The 22,493-nt window shown below is 40.8% G+C and overlaps 1 protein-coding gene across 2 annotated transcripts in view; it reads left to right on the forward strand.

The window, feature by feature from the left end:
- Positions 1 to 7,509: 7,509 nt before the first annotated feature.
- LOC106583985 (microtubule-associated serine/threonine-protein kinase 2) overlaps positions 7,510 to 22,493 on the forward strand; it is a 103,010-nt gene continuing 88,026 nt past the window's right edge. For both annotated transcript variants that reach the window (XM_045706499.2, XM_045706498.2), the window contains exon 1: positions 7,510 to 9,462. In XM_045706499.2, coding sequence (XP_045562455.1) covers positions 9,385 to 9,462 — 78 coding nt within the window. In that variant the 5' untranslated portion in view covers positions 7,510 to 9,384. The remainder of the gene's footprint in view (positions 9,463 to 22,493) is intronic.

Raw genomic sequence — 22,493 nt, forward strand, 5'->3', positions numbered from 1 at the left:
GAGGAAGATTGGAAAAAAGTGTTATAGACAGACAATTCTAAGTTTGAGGTGTTCGGATCACAAAGAACATTCGTGAGATGCAGCAAAAATGAAAAGATGATGGAGGAGTGCTTGACGCCATCTGTCAAGCATGGTGGAGGCAATGTGATGATCTGGGGGTGCTTTGGTGGTGGTAAAGTGGGGATATGTACAAGGAAAAAGGGATCTTGAAGAAGGAAGGCTATTGCTCCATTTTCCAATGCATTTTGCAATGCCCTACCCTGTGGACAGCGCTTAATTGGAGCCAATTTCCTACTACAACAGGACAATGACCCAAAGCACAGCTCCAAACTATGTAAGAACTATTTAGGGAAGAAGCAGTAAGCTGGTATTCTGTCTATAATGGAGTGGCCAGCACAGTCACTGGATCTCAACCCTATTGATCTGTTGTGGGAGCAGCTTAACTGTATGGTATGTAAGAAGTGCCCATCAAGCCAATCCAATTTGTGGGAGGTGATTCAGGAAGCATGGGGTGAAATCTCTTCAGATTACCTCAACAAATTGACAACTAGAATTCCAAAGGTCTGCAAGGCTGTAATAGCTGTGGAGGATTCTTTGATGAAGCAAAGTTTGAAGGACACAATTATTATTTAAATTTAAAATCATTATTTATAACCTTGTCAACGTCTTGACTATATTTCCTATTCATTTTGCAACTAATTTCATATATGTTTCCATGGAAAACAAGGACATTTCTAAGTGACTCCAAACTTTTGAACGGTAGTGTACATATGAGATGAGTAATGCCAGATATGTTAACATTATTAAAGTGACTAGTGTTCCATTCCTTAAAGTGGGCAGTGATTTCTAGTCTATGCCTATAGGCAGCAGCCTCTAATGTGCTAGTGATGGCTGTTTAACAGTCTGATGGCCTTGGATAGAAGCTGTTTTTCAGTCTCGGTCACAGCTTTGATGCACCTGTACTGATCTCGCCTTCTGGATGATAGCGGTTTGAACAGGCAGTGGCTCGGGTGGTTGATGTCCTTGATTATCTTTTTGGCCTTCCTGTGACATCGGGTGCTGTAGGTGTCCTGGAGGGCAGGTAGTTTGCCCCCGGATATGCATTGGGCAGACCGCACCACCCTCTGGAGAGCCTTGCGGTTGCGGACGGAGCAGTTGCCATACTAGGCAGTGATACAGCCCGACAGGATGCTTTCAATTGTGCATCTGTAAAAGTTTGTGAGGGTTTTAGGTGACAAGCCAAATTTCTTTAGCCTCCTGAAGTTGAAGAGGCTCTGTTGCGCCTTCTTCACCACACTGTCTGTGTGGGTGGTCCATTTCAGTTTGGCAGTGATGTGTACGCCAAGGAACTTGAAGCTTTCCACCTTCTCCGCTGCGGCCCCATCGATGTAGATAGGGGCCCCTGTTTCCTGATGTCCTTTTAACAAGGCACATCTGTTAATTCAAATGCATTCCAGGTGACTACCTCATGACGCTGGTTGAGAGAATGCCAAGAGTGTGCAAAGCAGTCATCAAGGCAAAGGGTGGCTACTTTGAAGAATCTCAAATATAACACTTTTTTGGTTAGTACATGATTCCATGTTATTTCATAGTTTTGATGTCTTCACTATTATTCTACTATGTAGAAAATAGTAAAAATAAAGAAAATTACTGGAATCAGTAGGTGTGTCCAAACTGTTGACTTTGTTATTTATTTTTTCCCCATTTTGTTATTGAATGTTTAAAACATACAATATACCTGCAATGAAGCCGCTCAACAACTACATCATATTGTTAGATAACTAGACTCCCATCCAGAGCGACACACAGAAGCAAGTAGGGTCAACTCCCTGATTAAGGGCACGACGACAGATCTCCCGCAAGGTCAAAAAACTGGGACCCAAACCAGGTATCGATCAGCCAACCGCCAGCCCTCCAAGATTCCCCCCACAGTTCCCCAAGAGCTGCCCCTCAACCATCCGAGACCCCCCCCACATCCCCCCAGAATTTTTTTATTTTTATTAATAGTACTTTTTTTTTTTTAAGAATTACATTCCCCACCACCAAGACCCCCGCCCCCCACCCAATGCACCAACAACCAATAAAATTAAGAAGAGAAAAAATAGAAAGACAAAGGAAAACAACAATGCAAAAAACAACAAATACATCAAGGACAACAAACATCATAACAGCAAGGTCAACTGAATATGTTTGAGTGCATGTATGGCACTATTTACCTGTGTGTGTGTCCGTCTATGTGCACATGTGTGCATTTGAATGAGACCCTCTGTGTATATGCATGTGTACAAACACCTGCACGGCATCAGCCTCAGGAAAACTGGCATTAGCTGTAAAAACACTACCCCTCAGTGTCATTCAAACGTACTTTTTGTCATGTTTTATTTTGACTTTTGAAAAATATTTGTTATACTTTTATCTTTTGACCGTCATTCTATCTCCTGCCCAGCAACTCCACACCAACTTATCTCCAATTCCACATCCCAACCATCAGCTTCCCTCAGCTTCCCTCAGCCCCTCCCACCTACAGTGCCTTGCAAAAGTATTCATCCCCCTTGGCGTTTTTCCTATTTTGTTGCATTACAACCTGTAATATAAATAGATTTTTATTTGGATGTCATGTAAATGGACATACACAAAATAGTCCAAATCGGTGAAGTGAAATGAAAAAAATAACTTGTTTAAAAATAAAAAATAAACGAAAAGTGGTGCGTGCATATGCGTTTACCCTCTTTGCCATGAAGCCCCTAAATAAGATCTGGTGTAACCAATTACCTTCAGAAGTCACATAATTACTTAGATTGCACACAGGTGGACTTTATTTAAGTGTCACATGATCTGTCACATGATCTCAGTATATATACACTTGTTCTGAAAGGCCCCAGAGTCTGCAACACCACTAAGCAAGGGGCACCCCCAAGCAAGCGGCACCATGAAGACCAAGGAGTTCTCCAAACAGGTCAGGGACAAAGTTGTGGAGAAGTACAGATCACGGTTGGGTTCTAAAAAAAAATCTGAAACTTTGAACATCCCACGGAGCATCACTAAATCCATTATTAAAAATGGAAAGAATATGGCACCGCAACAAACCTGCCAAGAGAGGGCCGCCAACCAAATCTCATGGACCAGGCAAGGAGGGCATTAATCAGAGAGACAACAAAGACACCAAAGATAACCCTGAAGGAGCTGGAAAGCTCCACAGCAGAGATTGGGTAATCTGTCCGTAGAACCACTTTAAGCCATACATTCCACAGAGCTGGGCTTTATGGAAGAGTGGCCAGAAAAAAAGCCATTGCTTAAAGAAAGAAATAAGCAAACACGTTTGGTTTTCGCCACAAAGAATGTGGGATACTCCCAAACATTTGGAAGAAGGTACTCTGGTCAGATGAGACTAAAATTGAGCTTTTTGGCCATCAAGGAAAACGCTATGTCTGGCGTAAACCCAACACCTCTCATCACCCCGAGAATACCGTCCCCACAGTGAAGCATGGTGGTGGCAGCATCATGCTGTGGGGATGTTTTTCCATCGGCAGGGACTGGGAAACTGGTCAGAATTGAAGGAATGATGGATGGCGCTAAATACAAGGAAATGCTTGAGGGAAACCTGTTTCAGTCTTCCAGAGATGTGAGACTGGGACGGAGGTTCACCTTCCAGCAGGACAATGACCTTAAGCATACTGCTAAAGCAACACTTGAGCGGTTTAAGGAGAATCATTTAAATGTCTTGGAATGGCCTAATCAAAGCCCAGACCTCAATCCAATTGAGCATCTGTGGTATGACTTAAAGATTGCTGTACACCAGCGAAACCCATCCAACTTGAAGGAGCTGGAGCAGTTTTGCCTTGAAGAATGGGCAAAAATCCCAGTGGCTAGATGTGCCAAGCTTATAGAGACATATCCCAAGAGACTTGCAGCTGTAATTGCTGCAAAAGGTGGCTCTACAAAGTTTTGACTTTGAGGGGGTGAATAGTTATGCACGCTCAAGTTCTGTTTTTTGTCTTATTTATTGTTTGTTTCACAATAAAACATATTTTGCATCTTCAAAGTGGTAGGCATGTTGTGTAAATCAAATGATACAAACCCCCCAAAAATGTATTTTAATTCCAGGTTGTAAGGCAACAAAATAGGAAAAATTGCAAGGGGGGTGAATACTTTCGCAAGCCACTGTATCTCTGCTGGCCACCCTCTTCAGATTTCTACGCACGTCTTTCAGCTATGCTGTGATCTAATCAAATAGAATCCACAGATTGCGAGTTGAAGATAATAACTTTTATTAAGAGTATTAGAAAATTGTTAATTGACTGACCTGGTCTCTCCAGATCTCCTATCAGTACTATTTCTAGGGTCAATTTTAGATCAATGTTTTGCATTTTCAGCCATTCTTGATCCTGAGACCAGAAACTGGCGACCTGAGGGCAATACCAAAATAAATGGTCTATTGATTCTGCATCCTCACATCAAAATCTGAACAGCTTCGATGATTGAATTCCCCCGATATTCAACATTTTGTTGGTGGCAAGAATTGTTGACTGGTACTGACATATGACGTTTTTTAAACCTCTTCATGGCTCGCAGGACAATCAACCTTGAGCTAGCCAGACAAGATTAAAGTGCCTCCTTTAAGCTTCTAACGAGGCTAGTTTGTAAGTGTAAAGTGGTTGCATGTTGCTTGAGGGGACGAAGCTATATTTATACAAGTTAGACACCTTGTTTGTTTCCTGTTTGTTATGGTACTTCATCTACCATTGAAATTGTCTGTTACTGATGATGTCACAAAATGTAAAGAATGTCCAGATTTTAAAGATCCTATGGATGTGTTGACTAGAACTGTCTTCCTGCTGAAATGTCAGAACCTGTTACCATACGAAAGATGTAAAGATTATTCCCAGCTTTATGGCAAACCAGTCTCTATATGAGCACAATGCCACAGTTTTAAGAAGTTTTCTAAGTCTCTGGATCTGAGGCCTAAAGCCAAGCATACTGATGCCAGTGGAACTTGCGGATTTAATTCCTAAGCTGTATTTAAGTGACAGTAGCATTTGGTGCTAGGTCCAAAATGAGTTATAACAGTTGTTATCCTTTTATTTTAAACAAATGCTTTAGACGCGAATGGACCACCACACTGTGTTTATTGCTTTCCAAACGGAATCATGGTTTAACATTTTAATTATGTTGGGATAGAGTTTCAACCCCTCCTTAAACAATTTTGCTACTGTATTATCTTCATTAGATTTTTGATATCTTACACTGGCGTATGCAAATCTCTGTCTGTATTAGATGTTTATTTTGCTTTGAATTTCTTTACAGTACATGACATTTTCTGCATGGTTTGTGGATGTATCTGTTTAGACAGACTCTATTGTAGTTTTAAATTAATGGGTTAATATTTTTTTATTAATCCTTTTCTGACCTATGCCTATAACTGGCATTTACAGTGACTTCGGAAAGTATTCAGACCCTTTATATTTTTCCACATTTTGTTACATTACAGCCTTATTATAAAATGGATTAATGAAAAAAAAATCCTCAGAAATCTACACATAATACTCCATAATGAGAACGTGAAAACAGGTTTTTCCAAAAACAGAAATACCTTATTTACATAAGTATTCAGACCATTTGCTATGATACTAGAAATTAAGCTCAGGTGCATCCTGTTAACATTGATCATCCTTGATGTTTCAACAACTTGATTGGAGTCCACCTGTGGTAAATTCAATTGATTGGACATGATTTGGAAAGGCACACACCTGTCTATATAAGTTCCCACAATTGACAGTGCATTGTCAGAGCAAAAACCAAGCCATGAGGTTGAAGGAATTGTCCGTAGAACTCCAAGACAGGATTGTGTCGAGGCACAGATCTGGGGAAGGGTACCAAAAGATTTCTGCAGCATTCAAGGTCCCCAAGAACACAGTGGCCTCCATCATTTCTAAATGTAAGAAGTTTGGAACCACCAAGACTGTTCCTGGAGTTGGCCGCTCAGCCAAACTGAGCAATCGGGGGAGAAAGGGCCTTGGTCAGGGAGGTGACCAAGAACCTGATGGTCACTCTGACAGAGCTCCAGAGTTCCTATGTGGAGATAGGAAAACCTTCCCAAAGGACAATCATCTCTGCAGCACTCCACCAATCAGGCCTTTATGGTAGAATGGCAGATGGAAGCCACTCTTCAGTAAAAAGGCACATGACAACCAGCTTGGAGTTTGCCAAAAGACACCTAAAGACTCTCAGACCATGAGAAACAAGATTCTCTAGTCTGATTAAACCAAGATTGAACTCTTTGGCCTGAATGCCAAGCATCACGTCTGGAGGAAACCTGGGGCCATCCCTACGGTGAAGCATGGTGGTGGCAGCATCACGCTGTGGGGATGTTTTCAGCAGCAGGGACTGGGAGACTAGTCAAGATCAAGGGAAAGATGAACGGAGCAAAGTACAGAGAGATCCTTGATGAAAACCTGCTCCAGAGCTCTCAGGACCTCAGACTGGGGCAATGGTTCACCTTTCAACAGGACAACAACCCTAAGCACACAGCCAAGACAACGCAGGAGTGGCTTCGGGACAAGTCTCTGAATGTCCTTGAGTGGCCCAGCCAAAGCACGGACTTGATCCCGATCTAACATCTCTGGAGAGACCTGAAAATAGCTGTGCAGCAACGCTCCCCATCCAACCTGACAGTGCTTGAGAGGATCTGCAGAAAATAATGGGAGAAACTCCCTAAATACAGGTGTGCCAAGCTTTTAGCGTCATACCCAAGAAGACTTGATTCTGTAATCGCTGCCAAAGGTGCTTCAACAAAGTACTGAGTAAAGGGACTGAATACTTATGTAAATGTTATATTTCAGTAAAACAATATATAAATTAGCAAAAAATTCTACAAACCTGTTTTTGCTTTGTCATTATGGGGTATTGTGTGTAGATTGATGAGGTGAAAAAAACGATTTAATACATTTTAGAGTAAGGCTGAAACATAACAAAATGTGGGAAACGTCAAGGGGTCTGAATACTTTCTGAATGCACTGTATTTCCAATAAAATGGTAGATATACACTCAGCAGCCAGTTTATTAGGTACACCACTAGAGAAAGTGAGTCACGTGGCTATGGCTCGCTACAGTATATAAAGCAGGCAGACAGGCATCGATGAATTCAGTTACTGTTCGATTGAACGTTACAATGGGCAAAACGAGGTACCCAAAATGAATGATCGTCGGTGCCAGGTGCGCCGGATCCAGTACCTCAGAAACAGCCACTCTCCTGGGCTTCTCAAGCACAATGATGTCCAGGGTTGATCGAGAATGGTGAAGAAAAAAAAGAAAAAAATCCAGTGGCAGTCCTGTGGGCGAAAACAGCTAGCTGATGAGAGGTCGAAAGAGAATGGCAAGCTAACAGGTGGGCCACAAACAGACAAATAATGGCACAGTTCAACAGTGAGAATAGTTTGACAAACAACGGCATCTCGGAATGCACAACTCATCGATCCTTGTCCCGGATGGGCTATTGCAGCAGACGACAACACCGGGTTCCACTCCTATCAGCTAAAACAAGAAGAAGCAGGTCCAGTGGGCACGCGATCACAAACACGGGACAATTGAGGCATGGAAAAACATTGCCTGGAACATGACAGTGAGTTCAGTTTACTTAAGTGGACTGGACAGTCCCCAGACCTCAACCCAATGGAACATCTTTGGGATGACATGGAACGGGCTGTTCGCAGCATGAATGTGCCATTGACCAATCTGCAGCAACTGCGTGATGCCAAAGCCTCAGAATGGACCAACCTCCCTGTGGAACGTTTCCGAAACCTTGTAGAATGCCCCGAAGAATTCAGGATGTTCTGTAGGCAAAGGAGTGTTCAACCTGGTACTAGATGGGTGTACTTAATGAACTATGTAGATGTAAGGCATTGAAGCCATCAGTCGGCCACCTACTGTAGCTGGTCAGCTATAGTGATTACTTTATTAGGAGAGATTGCTGGTATTCATAGGATTCTTGTTTTGTTTATAAATTACGACACACAAAACCAATGTGAATAACACTTTAGAAATATGTTTATATACTTCATCATTGTTAAAACAACAAAAACAAAATGATGGTCTGTTTTTTTTATGTGTCTGGTTTAGAAGGAACCACATCAGAATGGCAGGAGTGTACATTAAAACAGGAGTGTTGGCAGGAGTGCACATTAAAACAGTACATAGCAGGAAGTCGGGGTCTGGTGTCAACGGCAGAAGCAACATTTTTTTTTTTTGCATGTGTTATACAAAATAAGATGTTTTAGGGAGAAGCCTTTCAATAAAAAGGAATAAAATAACGTTTTCTATAAATGTTGTCCAACACTATTAAAATAAACTTCAATAACTGAACAATTATATAAAGTGGTCGATAGGGAGAATTATACGTGGAAAATGTCACATGTAAAAAAAATGAAAAGTAATGAGCTTGGCAGCTGGTTAGATCTTTACCCATTTCAAACATGAGATGGCAGCCGTTACCAACACATTCGCTCTTCTTGCCTAGGGTCTAACGCCAAGGGCTGCATGTTTTGTATTCAATTCGCACAATGTCTACATATGAAAAGCTGATGACAGATCAGATCTGAATTACTTTAGTATGTGTTAAATACAACTTGAAGACATGCAGAACCTAGACCAGTGGTCTATGATACTATGAGCGGGAGGTAATGCGGTTGAAACGTGAGAGGAGATTCAGCAGGAAGCGAATCGTGACTGCAAATTGTGCACACAGATCACCAACCACCGGCGAGGATGGAAGATTGACAATTTAAAAGAATAGGGAGGACAACCGAAAGAGACATTCATCACCTGTCAAGAAAAAATGACAAGTGTGACAATGACAACGTCAGAACGTGTATTTTGCAGGTAGCCAGCCACGATGCTAGCATAGCTTGCTATCTATCTGTCTGGGGACTGACAGCGAGGTCACAGGGCTGCGGAGAACTCGGAAAATGTTTATCGTTTTTGGTGTACTTCTCCTGTAATTTTTCGACCTCGCCTTAAAATTTTTGCGCGCTAGATAATAGGTAGCTAGCAAGGTTCTCTCAGTAGCAAGCGATCTAGCTGTTGTGCGTAAAATACTGTATATAGACAGGGAAATACGACCACCGGGTGGCTTGTAACTACAGCAACCAAGTGACTGACAGCCTGTCAAAAGCTTTGACGTTAATGTATTTGAACGGGGATGCATTTTTACGGTCAGATTTGGTCCAGTTAGACTCTATTTAATACAACGTCAGCAGCTATAAATTTCAAGTTTTCGAAGGAAATGTGAGGAAGATGCTAATAAAGTTAGTTAGCTAGAAGCAGATCTAAAGTTAGCTAGCTACAGTAACTGTGAAACACATTTCATTGGTTATTTTTCCACGTGAGAAAATGAAGAGAACCGAAAATAAAAACAAAAGAAAACTAATTCCGGACCAGCAAGAACGAACCGGAACAGCAGAGAAAGATGTGAGTTGTCATAGTTTCAGTAGCTAAAGACAGCCAGGTTTGGGTCCCACGAATGTAACATAACTTGTTACCTGTAAAAATGCAGAAAACAAGAATCTTCTTTCTACTTTGATCAAATATTAATATGTTCTTGCTTGTACTGGGTATTGCAGTCAGTGGTTATTGAATGTACTACCTATAAAGTTACATGTACATTTGAGTCTTTTAGCAGACGCTCAGAGCGATTTCCAGTTAGTACAGCGTTTCCCAAACACTGCACGTTTTGGTTTATCCCTTTACACTACACAGCTGATTCTAATTGATCAAAGTTTGATAATTAGTTGATTATTTGAATCAGCTGTGTAGTGTTAGAGGACCAAGTTAGTGCATTCATTCTAAAATATATATTAGTAGCTAGGTGGGACAATAACATATCACATTCATATTCTCAGTTAACTCACCAGGTAAAAAAAGGAATAAATACAAATAAAATGGCTAGAACGTTGTTGGGGTGCTGAACTTTTGACCGGTAGAGAGAGAGAGAGAGAGAGAGAGAGTGTGTGTGTATGTATATATATGTATGTATGTATGTGTGTATATATATATATATATATATTTAAAAAAAAATCTTACACAAAAAATGTAAAAAAAAAAAAAAAAAAAATGATAGTCCCACTAAGCGCAAACCAGAGACAGCGTATCACTGCAGAATGCTGTGGTAGAAATGCTGGTTATATATACAGTATCAGTCAAAGGTTTGGACACACCTACTTTTTCTATATTTTTGCTATTTTCTACATTGTAGAATAATAGTGAAGACTTCAAAACTATGAAATAACACATATGGAATAATGTAGTAACCAAAAAAGTGTTAAACAAATCAAAATATGTTATATTTGAGATTCTACAAAGTAGCCACCCTTTTCGTTGATGACAGCTTTGTACACTCTTAGCATTCTCTCAACTAGATTCACCTGGAATGCTTTTCCATCAATCTTGAAGGAGTTCCCACATATGCTGAGCACTTGTTGACTGCTTTTCCTTCACTCTGCGGTCCAACTCATCACAAACCATCTCAATTGGGTTCAGGTTTGTTGATTGTGGAGGCCAGGTCATCTGATGCAGCACTCCATCACTCTCCTTCTTGGTCAAATAGCCCTTACACAGCCTGGAGGTGTGTTGGGTCATTGTCCTGTTGAAAGCCAATGATAGTCCCACTAAGCGCAAACCAGATGGGATGGCGTATCGCTGCTGAATGCTGTGGTAGCCATGCTGGTTGTGTGCCTTAAATTCAAAATAAATCACTGACAGTGTCACTAGCAAAGCACCTTCACACCTCCTTCTTCATGGTTGGAACCACACATGCAGAGATCATCCATTCACCCACTCTGCGTCTCACAAAGACATGGCGGTTGGAACCAAAAATCTCACATTTTGACTCATCAGACCAAGGGCCTGATTTCCATCGTTCTAATGTCCATTGATTGTGTTTCTTGGCCCAAGCAAGTCTCTTCTTATTGGTGTCCTTTAGTAGTGGTTTCTTTGCAGCAATTTCATCATGAAGGCCTGATTCACACAGTCTCCTCTGAACAGTTGACATTGAGATGTCTGTTACTTGAACTCTGTGAAGCATTTATTTTGTCTGCAATTTCTGAGGTGCAGATAACTCAAATTAACTTATCCTCTGCAGCAGAGGTAACTCTGGGTCTTTCTTTCCTGTGGCAGGCCTCATGAGAGACAGTTTCATCATAGCGCTTGATTGTTTTTGCAACTGCACTTGTAGAAACTTTCAAAGTTCTTGAAATATTCCGCATTGACTGACCTTCATGTCTTAAAATAATGATGGACTGTTGTTTCTCATTGGTAATTTGAGCTGTTCTTGCCATAATATGTACTTGGTCTTTTACCAAATTGGGCCATCTTGTCACAACACAACTGATTGGCTCAAACACATTAAGAAGGAAAGAAATTCCACAAATGAACTTTTAACAAGGCACACCTGTTAATTGAAACTTCTTCTGAGCGCCAAAGCCATAAAACAGGGATACTGGGTTTTGGGATGTCTATTAGGGATACATGAGGATTGGGGATTCACTGCCAAGTAGATCTCCTGGCTGTCTCGTTCTCATTAAGCGTGGAACATGATGTATGCTGCTTAGTACTGGTCCAGGGCCAGTTGGATTTTTCCTCCTGATGGTTTACATGGAATTGGGTCAGGGAAATCTGACTTGAAAATATCTGACCAGTTAAGTATTGTTTTTGAATTGGCCTGTGTCCTACTGTTACATGGCACATCTCTGGGTTTGTTTGTACATCTAGTTAGATATACAATCTATGAGTCACATGAGGTGAGTACTGTGTTTTGACAGTGTGTTTAGTCTAGTGTGTGTGTGTGTTTGTCTGCCACTCCCCAGCCTGATTGGGGCTCTAAACCCCTGGGCAGCATCCGTCTAGGAGCTTCCATTCCAGTACCGACCAACTGTTTAAAAAAACTAAAAAAACATCCTGCTTCCCTTTGTTATTGGACACAAGGCCTTTAGTTTCCAACTGGGCACAGTCCAGACCCCCTAATCACAGGTAACCTGCTAACGACTTCCCAAGAACCCCAGCTAGGCTAGGACGTGAAGGAATTCTTCATTTAACTACCCACACACTTCCTCCTCCAATGCAGGCTATCAAGAGGACTGCAGAGAGAGTTACTGTGGCAGTAGGGCTGTTAAGTGTCTCAGATGAGGCACTTAATTTGTAGATTGCTCTGCATCTTCTTCATTGTTTTGTACAATTTCACATCTTGAATTAATATTGAGTAAACCCCCATCAGTAGCCGTAGGGTTTGTGTGTGTGTGTGTTTGTTCATGTGTGTGAGCTTCTGGTGGCTGATGAGCTCTTAAGGCGTCTGCATGCTGCCCAGCCGGAACAGTTCAGAAGAGTGTGTGCATGTGTGTTATGTCATTTTGAGATTTTTGTTTGTTTTGGACTTTGGTGAGTTTTTTTTGGGGGGGGGGGCTGTTCGGGTACACACAAAAAAATTCTGGAGGCAAGCCGAAGTCTGTAGCCAAAGTCACATTTTTTAATTGAGAAATACCGCACTAAATATTTTAGGTGTAAAATTGCGTGACTAAAATCTCCTTTCCAAAACGTCAAAATGTGTTATTTTAGATTCATTTGGACTATTTTGAGGAAGTGTATAGTGGCTACGGCGTCTCCATGACAAACAGTACAATTGCTGCTTTTTTTCTCATTTTTCAAGCGAAGGTCTTTTAATAAGGGAGTATGCGAGCACACTCGTTCGGTTCAAACTAGTCTAGGCGCCAGCCGAACTGAATCATGCTGACCCCTTTTAAAGCATTCTTTGAGACTGAATAGCCTGGGAGCAGGGTTGAGTAGTAACGGAATACATGTAACAGTAGTTACGTAATATGATTACAAAAATGTAAACTTTAATCAACCCGGATTACTTTAAAAAAAAGAAGTGTAATCAGGATTACAGTTATATTTAAAAAATATAATAATAATAATAATAATTTAAAAAAATGCTGATTTACATTTAGGATTACTTAATCTAATATCAATAGGAAAATTTGATAACATTGTCGGTCTTGCTGTTATTTCACTCACCCTCAAGACTTCTCACATCCTCTCAACTCAGCAAGATTCTATTGTCCAGCTGATCGATGACCCATCAAGTGTAGATGGCTTCTTTTGTATTCCAGTTGATTGAATGAATAGGTAAGGTTTCCAAATCATTTACACCTGGCCCACTGGTCAATCAGACATTTGTAGCATATTACAGTCCTCTTGAACTCTGTCTCTGAGTAGCGGGAGAGAAAATGCTTTCTGATTGCTGGACGCTCTGCCCGAGGAGTAGGTTTGAACCAAGTGTTCTGACCTCAACGGCAGTCAAGCACCCAATCTAGCTGGCTAAAGTTGGCTAGCTTGCTAGCTACTTCCAGACACAAATAAGAACACCTCTCTGACTATTTTACTCACCCTAGCAGAGTTGGTTAGGCAGTTTTCATGTTACCTAGAGCGTTGGTGACTGTCACTGTGCTGCTGGCAACAATTTAATTACATTGTTTTGCCAACATTTACTGACACTGTTCATATTCAACAGGTGTTGAGCGTTTGTAAATTCATCAGTTATTCTGCACTCTGGCACACTCAGACCAGAGTGCTCTAAAATCAGAGTAGATAACCAGAGTGAATTTACGAACAATTTGTAAACTGGAAATTGATCGCCCAAACAGATAATATTTTGCTAAAACATTATAATTTCAAACCTTAACATATCTCTCTATTATGCGTGGGAATACTTTGGAACAGATTTCCAAATTTAAAATAATTTGGAGCTGATTTGCTAGTGTTTTTAGAGAATTTTATGTCTCAAAAATAAAATGTTTTTTAATTTTTTATTTATTTAGAAAACTTGAGGGGACAAATAAAATCACTGCCAGTTGGGGAACCCTGGCATAGACCTATACATTCAATTTACTGTTAGATAGTTTGCAGTGTAACTGATAGGCCTATCAGTGATAATTAGGCTATATTTAGAGTTGGCAAACTAACCACTTCCTCATGTGGTGAATTAGTCCCACATTAATTATTTTAGGTGATATTAGTGCCCAAAAAGATGTAAGCAAATTCATCTCTATATTGAAAAAAATCTGAACATTTTGGAACCCTAATTTTGAATTTTGCCCTGTTGTCTGTCAAACCAAAAATTCATGACAATCACTGGTTAAGGTTGCACATCAAAGTATCTTGAATAATGCATTCCTGCTTGGACATGCTAATTAGTTTAACCCCGTAGAGTCGATTGTAACATAAAAAAACTCCCCATAAAAATCCGTTAGTGTAAGTTAAAGATCTTAAGGGCGGTGTTTGTCAGACCATGAAGCATCCCGAAAATCGGTTTGACCTACAACCTATACCCCACAAGTGTCACGGGACTTGTCTGAAGGTAACCAGTACCAGTTTAAAAACAAATGTGTGCCTACTGAATAATTGGGTTAAGTATGAGTGAATAAAAAATAAATATATATAATTTCCTAGATCTAGGACAAACACGGCAAAACCTGGTTTCTTATTATTTTTTTTATTTTTTTACGGTCTTTTTTTGCCATTTATGAATGTGTTATTCAATGCACTTCTCTGGGCCATAGTAGTAAATGCCAAATTCTATTAATTTGTGTGTGTGTTAAAGGGGTCCTAAAATTCAAAATCAAATAGCCAAATGATCCATAGTATGACAATTAGGGATGCGTGATATATCGGTGAACATATCGGAATCGGCCGATATTAGCTAAAAATGCCAACATCGGTATAGGCCGATGTCTAGTTTAACGCCTCTGTGCAAAACCGATGTCAAAGCTGACGTGCATACCTATATAACGTAGGTACATGACGTTTTGACGCCACGTAAAATGTTGCGCTAAACGTGCAACACAGCATTCCTAAACTAGCCCACAATGTCTGCTGTGTGGATCAAGCAACAAACTTTCAGCGAGACAACTCAAAGATGAAATCCATTAAAGCCAAGATAATGGAATTCATTGCCCTTGACAATCAACCGTTCTCTGTTGTGGGTGATGCTGGCTTTCACCGACTGGTTGGGCACCGGTACAAACTACCAAGTGCGCTATTTTTCAGATGTTGCTCTACTGGAATTACACAGTAATGGCGTCACTGCGATTAGCTTCACGACACATACTATGGAACGCCGTTTGGCTCTTTGTGTGTCAAAAAAGATACAGTAGCACTGTCAAAGCTGTACAAAAAAGTCTGCAAACTTCGGCCACGAACGATGTGTTTACAATACAGCGTTGGTAATAAAGCATCATTTGTTCGACCGCAAGTTCTGGGGAAGCTAGATTTAGCTTGGTACCTAGCTAGCACCAATACAACCAACCTGAAAAAAATGACCAGTAGAACCTGCAGTCATTTTCATTATTCTTAGCAATGATTTAGGAATCCATGTAAATATTAGCTTGGTTGCCACTTGTTGTTCGCCTATTGAAATTGAACTTCAGTTCATGAAAATAAATGGCTAGTCAGCAACTTAACTCTGTTGCCCAACGCTAACGTAATAAGCAGCCAGCTAGCTTCACCTGGCTGGTGAGGCTCGACCGCACCGGGTTATGTGTTGTGAAGCTAGCCACAATAAGGATTAGGCACAATAGTGACATTTGCGGTTTGCCTTCAAAATAAAAGTATGTCATTGACAGTAATGCAAATGAATACAAATAGTAGAATTATGCCATACTTTTATTTTGAAGTCTAACCGCAAAGTCCACTATTGTGGCTAATCCTTATTGTGGCTAGCTTCACTTAGATGGGTCCGACCACCATTAACCAAATAAGAACTGTCTTATAAATTAGGGTTATTTTAGATGATGACACCTAGCTATATAGATAGCTAGCTAACCATAACTACTGAAACAGATGTGTTATTTGACGTGTATCTTTTTTGACTCGAAAAGACCCAAACAGCGTTCCATAGAAATCTTGGTTGAGAATGAAATGACTGAACAAAATGAACAACAAAACAGCACAGCAAGTAAGTGAAATAAATAGGTTTTGATTATGTTTTACTGATAATGCGGACATATGTAAATGCCAACAAAATAACTTTTTGGTCAGTGTGGTGTGTGTAAACTTTTATTTAGCTAGGCAAGTCAGTTAAGAACAAATTCTTATTTACATTGATGGCCCGGACGACGCTGGGCCAATTGTGCGCCGCACTATGGGACTCCCAATCACGGCCAGATGTGATACAGCCTGGATTCCAACCAGGGACTGTAGTGACGCCTCTTGCTCTGAGCTGCAGTGCCTTAGACCGCTGCGTCCATCTGTGTGTGTTAACTATTTAACTGTACTAGAATGCTTAAAAGGCTGCAAAAATTGTAAATATTGGTTATCGTTATCGGGTTTTTTGGCAAGAAAAATATCGGTATCGGCCAAAAATGTCATATCGGTGCATCACTAATGACCAGCTTAAAACAATTCCATATGTCAGCTTAGATAAACCCCTGGGTAGCATCCATAGGAGCTTCATGCCCAGTACATACCAGCTGAAAAACATCCTGCTTCCCTCAGTTATTGGACACAAGTCCTTTAGTTTCCAACTGGGCCCAGTTCAGACCCCCTAATCACAGGTAATCTGCTAGTGACTTCCCAGGGACCAGAATTGCAATTACATTTTGAGATGTTGCTCAACTGTCAGTATGCTTGCGCTTATCAGAATGCTTCTCTCCCTTCATTCTGTGTGCAAAGAGGGGAGATGGCGTTAGAGCCAGCAGCGAAAGAAGCAGGTTAACCTACTGTTGACCAAATAATGGTTTTAGAACCCACAAATCTGCAAGAACGTTGTGTAGCATAGTAACCAAAAATGGCGACGGAAGGAAAATTGCTTCGGTAAGAGGAGGGCAATGTTGGTGTCTGTAATTTTCGGTTTATTGTCCCAGCTCTACTGATTTACTTTATTTTTCATGTAACTGTAATCGGTAACGGATGACATTTTTCAATTAATCCACCCAACCCTGACTGGTAGTAACGGAACCCCTCCTATGTTTTTCTCCTTCCTTCCCTCATCTCCTCTTTCTCTCCTCTCCTCTCTGTCTTCTCTTCTTTCCCTTTCTTCTCCGGGGGCCTGACAATTAAACATGAACTATGGTTTGATTATGTGAACAAGTGCAACAGATATTCTCCTCTTTTCTCTGATTTGTTTCTTGGGGTTGTGAGTGTTAACACGGCAGCTGCTGCTGCTCTTCTTTCTGTGCACTTTGAAGATATACATTACTACTGTATCATAAACTCCTCACCAGGGATGCCAGACACCCTCACTAGATATAGGCTAAACTAAACTGTCTTCGTTTTCCCTCCAATTTAAATCCATGTGTTGTGTGTTAGGACAATGGGGTATGCAGATAGGGCAGTTCCTTTGAACACTCATTCCCACTAATCCCAGGCTCCAATTACAACATAAACTGGGCCCCCTGTCTGGTGGTTAGGAGAAATGTTTAAGGAAAAATCAGAAGCACTTCTCTCTTTGATTGGAAGTACCATCGGTTCCAATTACATCCTGTTCCGGCAGCATGCAATGAACACAGGCGTCAGGTGTCTTCTCCTAACAAACATATTATTTTAATTTAAAATGTAAGAAGCAAAGCGAAATCTCTCCATTTATTTTGCACCAAGTTGCAGCAAATAATTGATTTATCAGATAACATACAAGCCATCAGTGTATAAGCTATCCTGTTTTACAAGCCTGTTAACTAACACCACGAACATGGCTGGCAGAGGCGACCACAATACGTGCAGCAAAGACTTAGTCGGTACTGATCGCACATCCATTATATAGAGTTTTACGTGAAGAAATCGCCATAGGTTTTGATCAAAAGTTGAATCCGATCCAAGAATCAATTGAAGGGCTCAAAAAAGCATGGGTGCAAACTCAAAATCTGGGAAATCTAGAGACATTAGCAACAGATTTCTCCCACTGGCTTGTAGAGCTGGATAACAACTATGCGGAAATCAAAGCAGAGCACATGTCATTAATCAAATCCAATTTTATTTGTCACATGCACATGGTTAGCAGATGTTAATGCGAGTGTAGCGAAATGCTTGTGCTTCTAGTTCCGACCATGCAGTAATATCTAACAAGTAATCTAACCTAACAGTGTCTCAACATCTACCTTATACACACAAGTGTAAAGGAATGAATAAGAATATGTACATAAAAATATATGAATGAGTGATGGCCGAACAGCATAGGCAAGATGCAGTAGATGGTATAGAGTACAGTATATACATATGATATCAGTAATGTAGGGTATGTAAATATTATATAAAGTGGCATTGTTTAAAGTGGCTAGTGATACATTTATTACATCAATTTTTCTATTATTAAAGTGGCTAGAGTTGAGTCAGTATGTTGGCAGTGATGGCTGTTTAACAGTCTGATGGCCTTGAGCTGTTTTTCAGTCTCTTGGTCCCCGCTTTGATGCACCTGAACTGACCTCGCCTTCTAGATCATAGCGGGGTGAACAGGCAGTGGCTCGGGTGGTTGTTGTCCTTGATGATCTTTTTGGCCTTCCTGTGACATCGGGTGGTGTAGGTGTCCTGGAGGGCAGGTAGTTTGCCCCCGGTGATGCGTTGTGGAGAGCCTTACGGTTATGGGCGGAGCAGTTTCCGTACCAGGCGGTGATACAGCCCGACAGGATGCTCTCGATTGTGCATCTGTAAAAGTTTGTGTTTTTGGTGACAAGTCAAATTTCTTCAGCCTCCTGAGGTTGAAGAGGCGCTGCTGCGGCGGGGTCGAGACCCAGGGTCTCGATCTTAATGACGAGTTTGGAGGGTACTATGGTGTTAAATGCTGAGCTGTAGTCGATGAACAGCATTCTTACATAGGTATTCCTCTTGTCCAGATGGGTTAGAGCAGTGTGATTGCGATTGCGTCGTCTGTGGACCTATTGGGGCAGTAAGCAAATTGGAGTGGGTCTAGGGTCCCAGGTAGGGTGGAGGTGATATTGTCCTTGATTAGTCTCTCAAAGCACTTCATGATGACGAAAGTGAGTGCTACAGGGTGGTAGTCATTTAGCTCAGTTACCTTAACTTTCTTGGGTACAGGAACAATGGTGGCCCTCTTGAAACATGTGGGAACAGGAGACTGGGATAAGGATTGATTGAATATGTCCGTAAACACACCAGCCAGCTGGTCTGCGCATACTCTGAGGACACGGCTGGGTATGCCGTCTGGGCCTGCAGCCTTGCGAGGGTTAACACGTTTAAATGTTTTACTCATGTTGCCTGCAGTGAAGGAGAGCCCGCAGGTTTTGGTAGCGGGCCGTGCCAATGGCACTGTATTGTCCTCAAAGCGAGCAAAGAAGTTGTTTAGTCTGTCTGGGAGCATTAAAGGAAGACTGACAACAAATCGAGGATCATAGTCGGAAATTCAACATCCATGTGCTGGGCATTCCCGACATAATTAAAAACAACAACCCATTAATTTGTTATTTTCTCTGCGAGGTGTTCAGCTGCGACGAACTTGGACACCTACCACCCGCACCGGGCCGCGCACATACAAGCCAAGTTGTATGATCACAAGGCTGTTTAGCCTGGAGACGAAGCAGACCATTATGCGGCTGGCTGGTGAGGCTGCTGGCAATATGAAGTACCAGGGCCAGAGAGTGCACATTTATGCGGATCTCTGCTGAGATGGTGAAAAAGAGGACATCGTTCAACGAAGTGTGTACGCACTTGTGGGATGCAAAAGTGAGAAAGCTGCTATTTCCCTGCAGGCTGATTGTCACTTTCCGGGACATCACGTTTACTTTCACGGACTCCAAAGACACCAAGAATCACAATGCATGTAGAGGTAATCAAACTGGCCTGACGAGCAACCGCTTTGCCAGTCTCCCGTCTAATCATTCAGACAGTAGCCTAGCTCTACTTCCATTCTGATGGAAATATGTATTTTATTTTGGCTGCTGTCATTGATGGGTTATGCAGCCTCTTAAGATTCAAGTAGGCCTAGGCTACAGCAGACCATCGCCTTATGATTTGACCGAAATGCGTCACAAAGGCTTTTTATTTTGCTGTATTAATTTGGCCAATGGATAAATATTTTTCTGCTCGCCCATCAGTCGATAGGTAAAATGATTCTATAGATTCAAACTGAGCAGACGACCTGTTAATGAGGCCAATGATCAACAAGCTGTTTCTATTTTTTTGCAGCAATTATTATTATTATTATTATTAGACTTTTTTTGGGGCCATAATGGACAATCATTGGTCGTCTTGGCACCGCTCTGTGGAATCAAGCAGAGCAGACCACTCCGACTTGGTCCAACTGACTGAGACTTGGTCTAATAGTTGACAAACTTTTTTTGAACTGATGATCTACCAATAATTCAATAATGTTGTTTGGAGCCCTCTTATGTATATGGTTATAACGATCCAAATAATCTAGGCCTATACAATATCTAATACCATTTAAAGTTGTATGGCCATATTAGGATGGATTACGGTCAGATAATAAGAATCCTTTTCATTTTTCAGGGAGCATTATTGGGAGTGTAGGGGATGCTTTTTTTCCTCATGTCTTGCTTGTTATATGTGCTTATTGTGTTGTGGTGTTATTTTGTTTGTTTTTCCTGTGTTTATTATGTCACTCCGAAAATGATTATGAATTTCAAAATGAAATGCTCAAATACAACATAATGTGAATGGTTTGGGAAGCACTTTGAAAAAGAAAAAATATTGTCTTTATTTGAATAAAGAGAGAGTAGACAGCTTTTCTACAAGAGACCCATCTTTTACCAACTGCTCATGAGCAACTTCGATCTGTATGGCTTGGCAAAGTGTTCTATTCCTCATTTACATCCAACTCTAGAGGTGTTGCCATCCTGATTAGTATATTAGTGTATTTTTCCCCAGAAGAAATGAAGTCTGATAACAATGGTCGGTTTATTTTTGTTAGATTTCCTTGACAACGTTGAGGTCATCTTACTAAACTGCTGCTTCCCTAATCACGATGACTCCAAGTTTGTTAATGATCTCACCGCCATGGTGTCACAATTTCCTATCTTTTGGGGGGGTTTAATTGTATTTTAGATGCCAGTTTTGATCAATCATCGACTAATGTCCAATCATTGTCCAATATGTCTACAGCGCTTGTCCATAACACAAGATTTGGGACTTCAAAAAGTATGGAGAACAACACATCCTAATGAATGGTGCTTTTCTTTTTATTCTCATGTACACAAATCCTATTCAAGAATATATTTTTCTTTATTCCATAATTTGTAATTGTGTTTATTATACTATAATTTTATCTAACCACTCTTCACTTTTTCCATTGAATTTGAGGAACCTCCTGTGACACAAGTCTTGAAGATTCAACATATTGCTACTGGCAAATCATTCATTTATTGACTACGGTATGTTAATAGTCACTTCGATATTTTCTTTGAAGTGTACCGGAACACAGCAGTACATTTACATTTTAGACATTTAGCAGACGCTCTTATCCAGAGCGACTGACAGTAGTGAATGCATACATTTCAAACATTTTTATATTTCCCCCCCCCCCCCGTACTGGTCCCCTGTGGGAATCGAACCCACAACCCTGGCGTTGCATACACCATGCGCTACCAACTGAGCCACACGAGACCAGTATGCCCTTTAATGATCTGGGATACCCTGAAAGCCTACATTAGAGGGAACATCATAGCGTTTACTTCTTCTCTAAATAGGAACACTATAGATTAATTAAAATATACTGAAAAGGACATTAAACACTTGGAGAATCTGCATTTGGTTACTGAAGACCCTCTCACACTTCGCCAACGAGAGATTAAAAAAAATGAGATGCAACATTTTGAATACTCACGCTATATAACGATCTATTTGGAAAAACAAAACAAAGATGTACAGTACCAGTCAAAAGTTTGGACAGCCACTCATTCAAAGGTTTTTCTTTATTTGTAATATTTTCTACATTTTAGAAAAATAGTGAAGACATCAAAACTATGGAATAACACACATGGAATCATCTAGTAACCAAAAAAGTGTTAAACAAATCAAAATATATTTTAGATTCTTCAAAGTAGCCACCCTTTGCCTTGATGACAGCTTTGCACAGACTTGGCATTCTCTCAACTAGCTTCATGAGGAATGCTTTTCCAACAGTCTTGAAGGAGTTCCCACATATGTTGAGCACTTGTTTAGCACCAATTGTTGAGCACCAATTGAGCAACATCTCAATTGGGTTGAGGTCGGGTGATTGTGGAGGTCAGGTCATCTGATGCAGCAATCCATCACTCTCATTCTTAGTCAAATAGCCCTTACACAGCCTGGAGGTGTGTTGTGTCATTGTCCTGTTGAAAAATAAATGATAGTCAAAGCCAGTGTGTTAAAGTAGGGGGACTATCTGATTTACAGAATAATGTTATACATTTCTTTGCTGCAAGCACAGACAGATCCAATATATATTTTTCTTGTTCCATGGAACTAGTTCTCTAGTCCCAAATAGACACACGATGGGTGTGAGA

The sequence above is a fragment of the Salmo salar genome, chromosome 23, assembly GCF_965601325.2.
Source record: "Salmo salar chromosome 23, fSalSal1, whole genome shotgun sequence".
Lineage (NCBI taxonomy): Eukaryota > Metazoa > Chordata > Actinopteri > Salmoniformes > Salmonidae > Salmo > Salmo salar.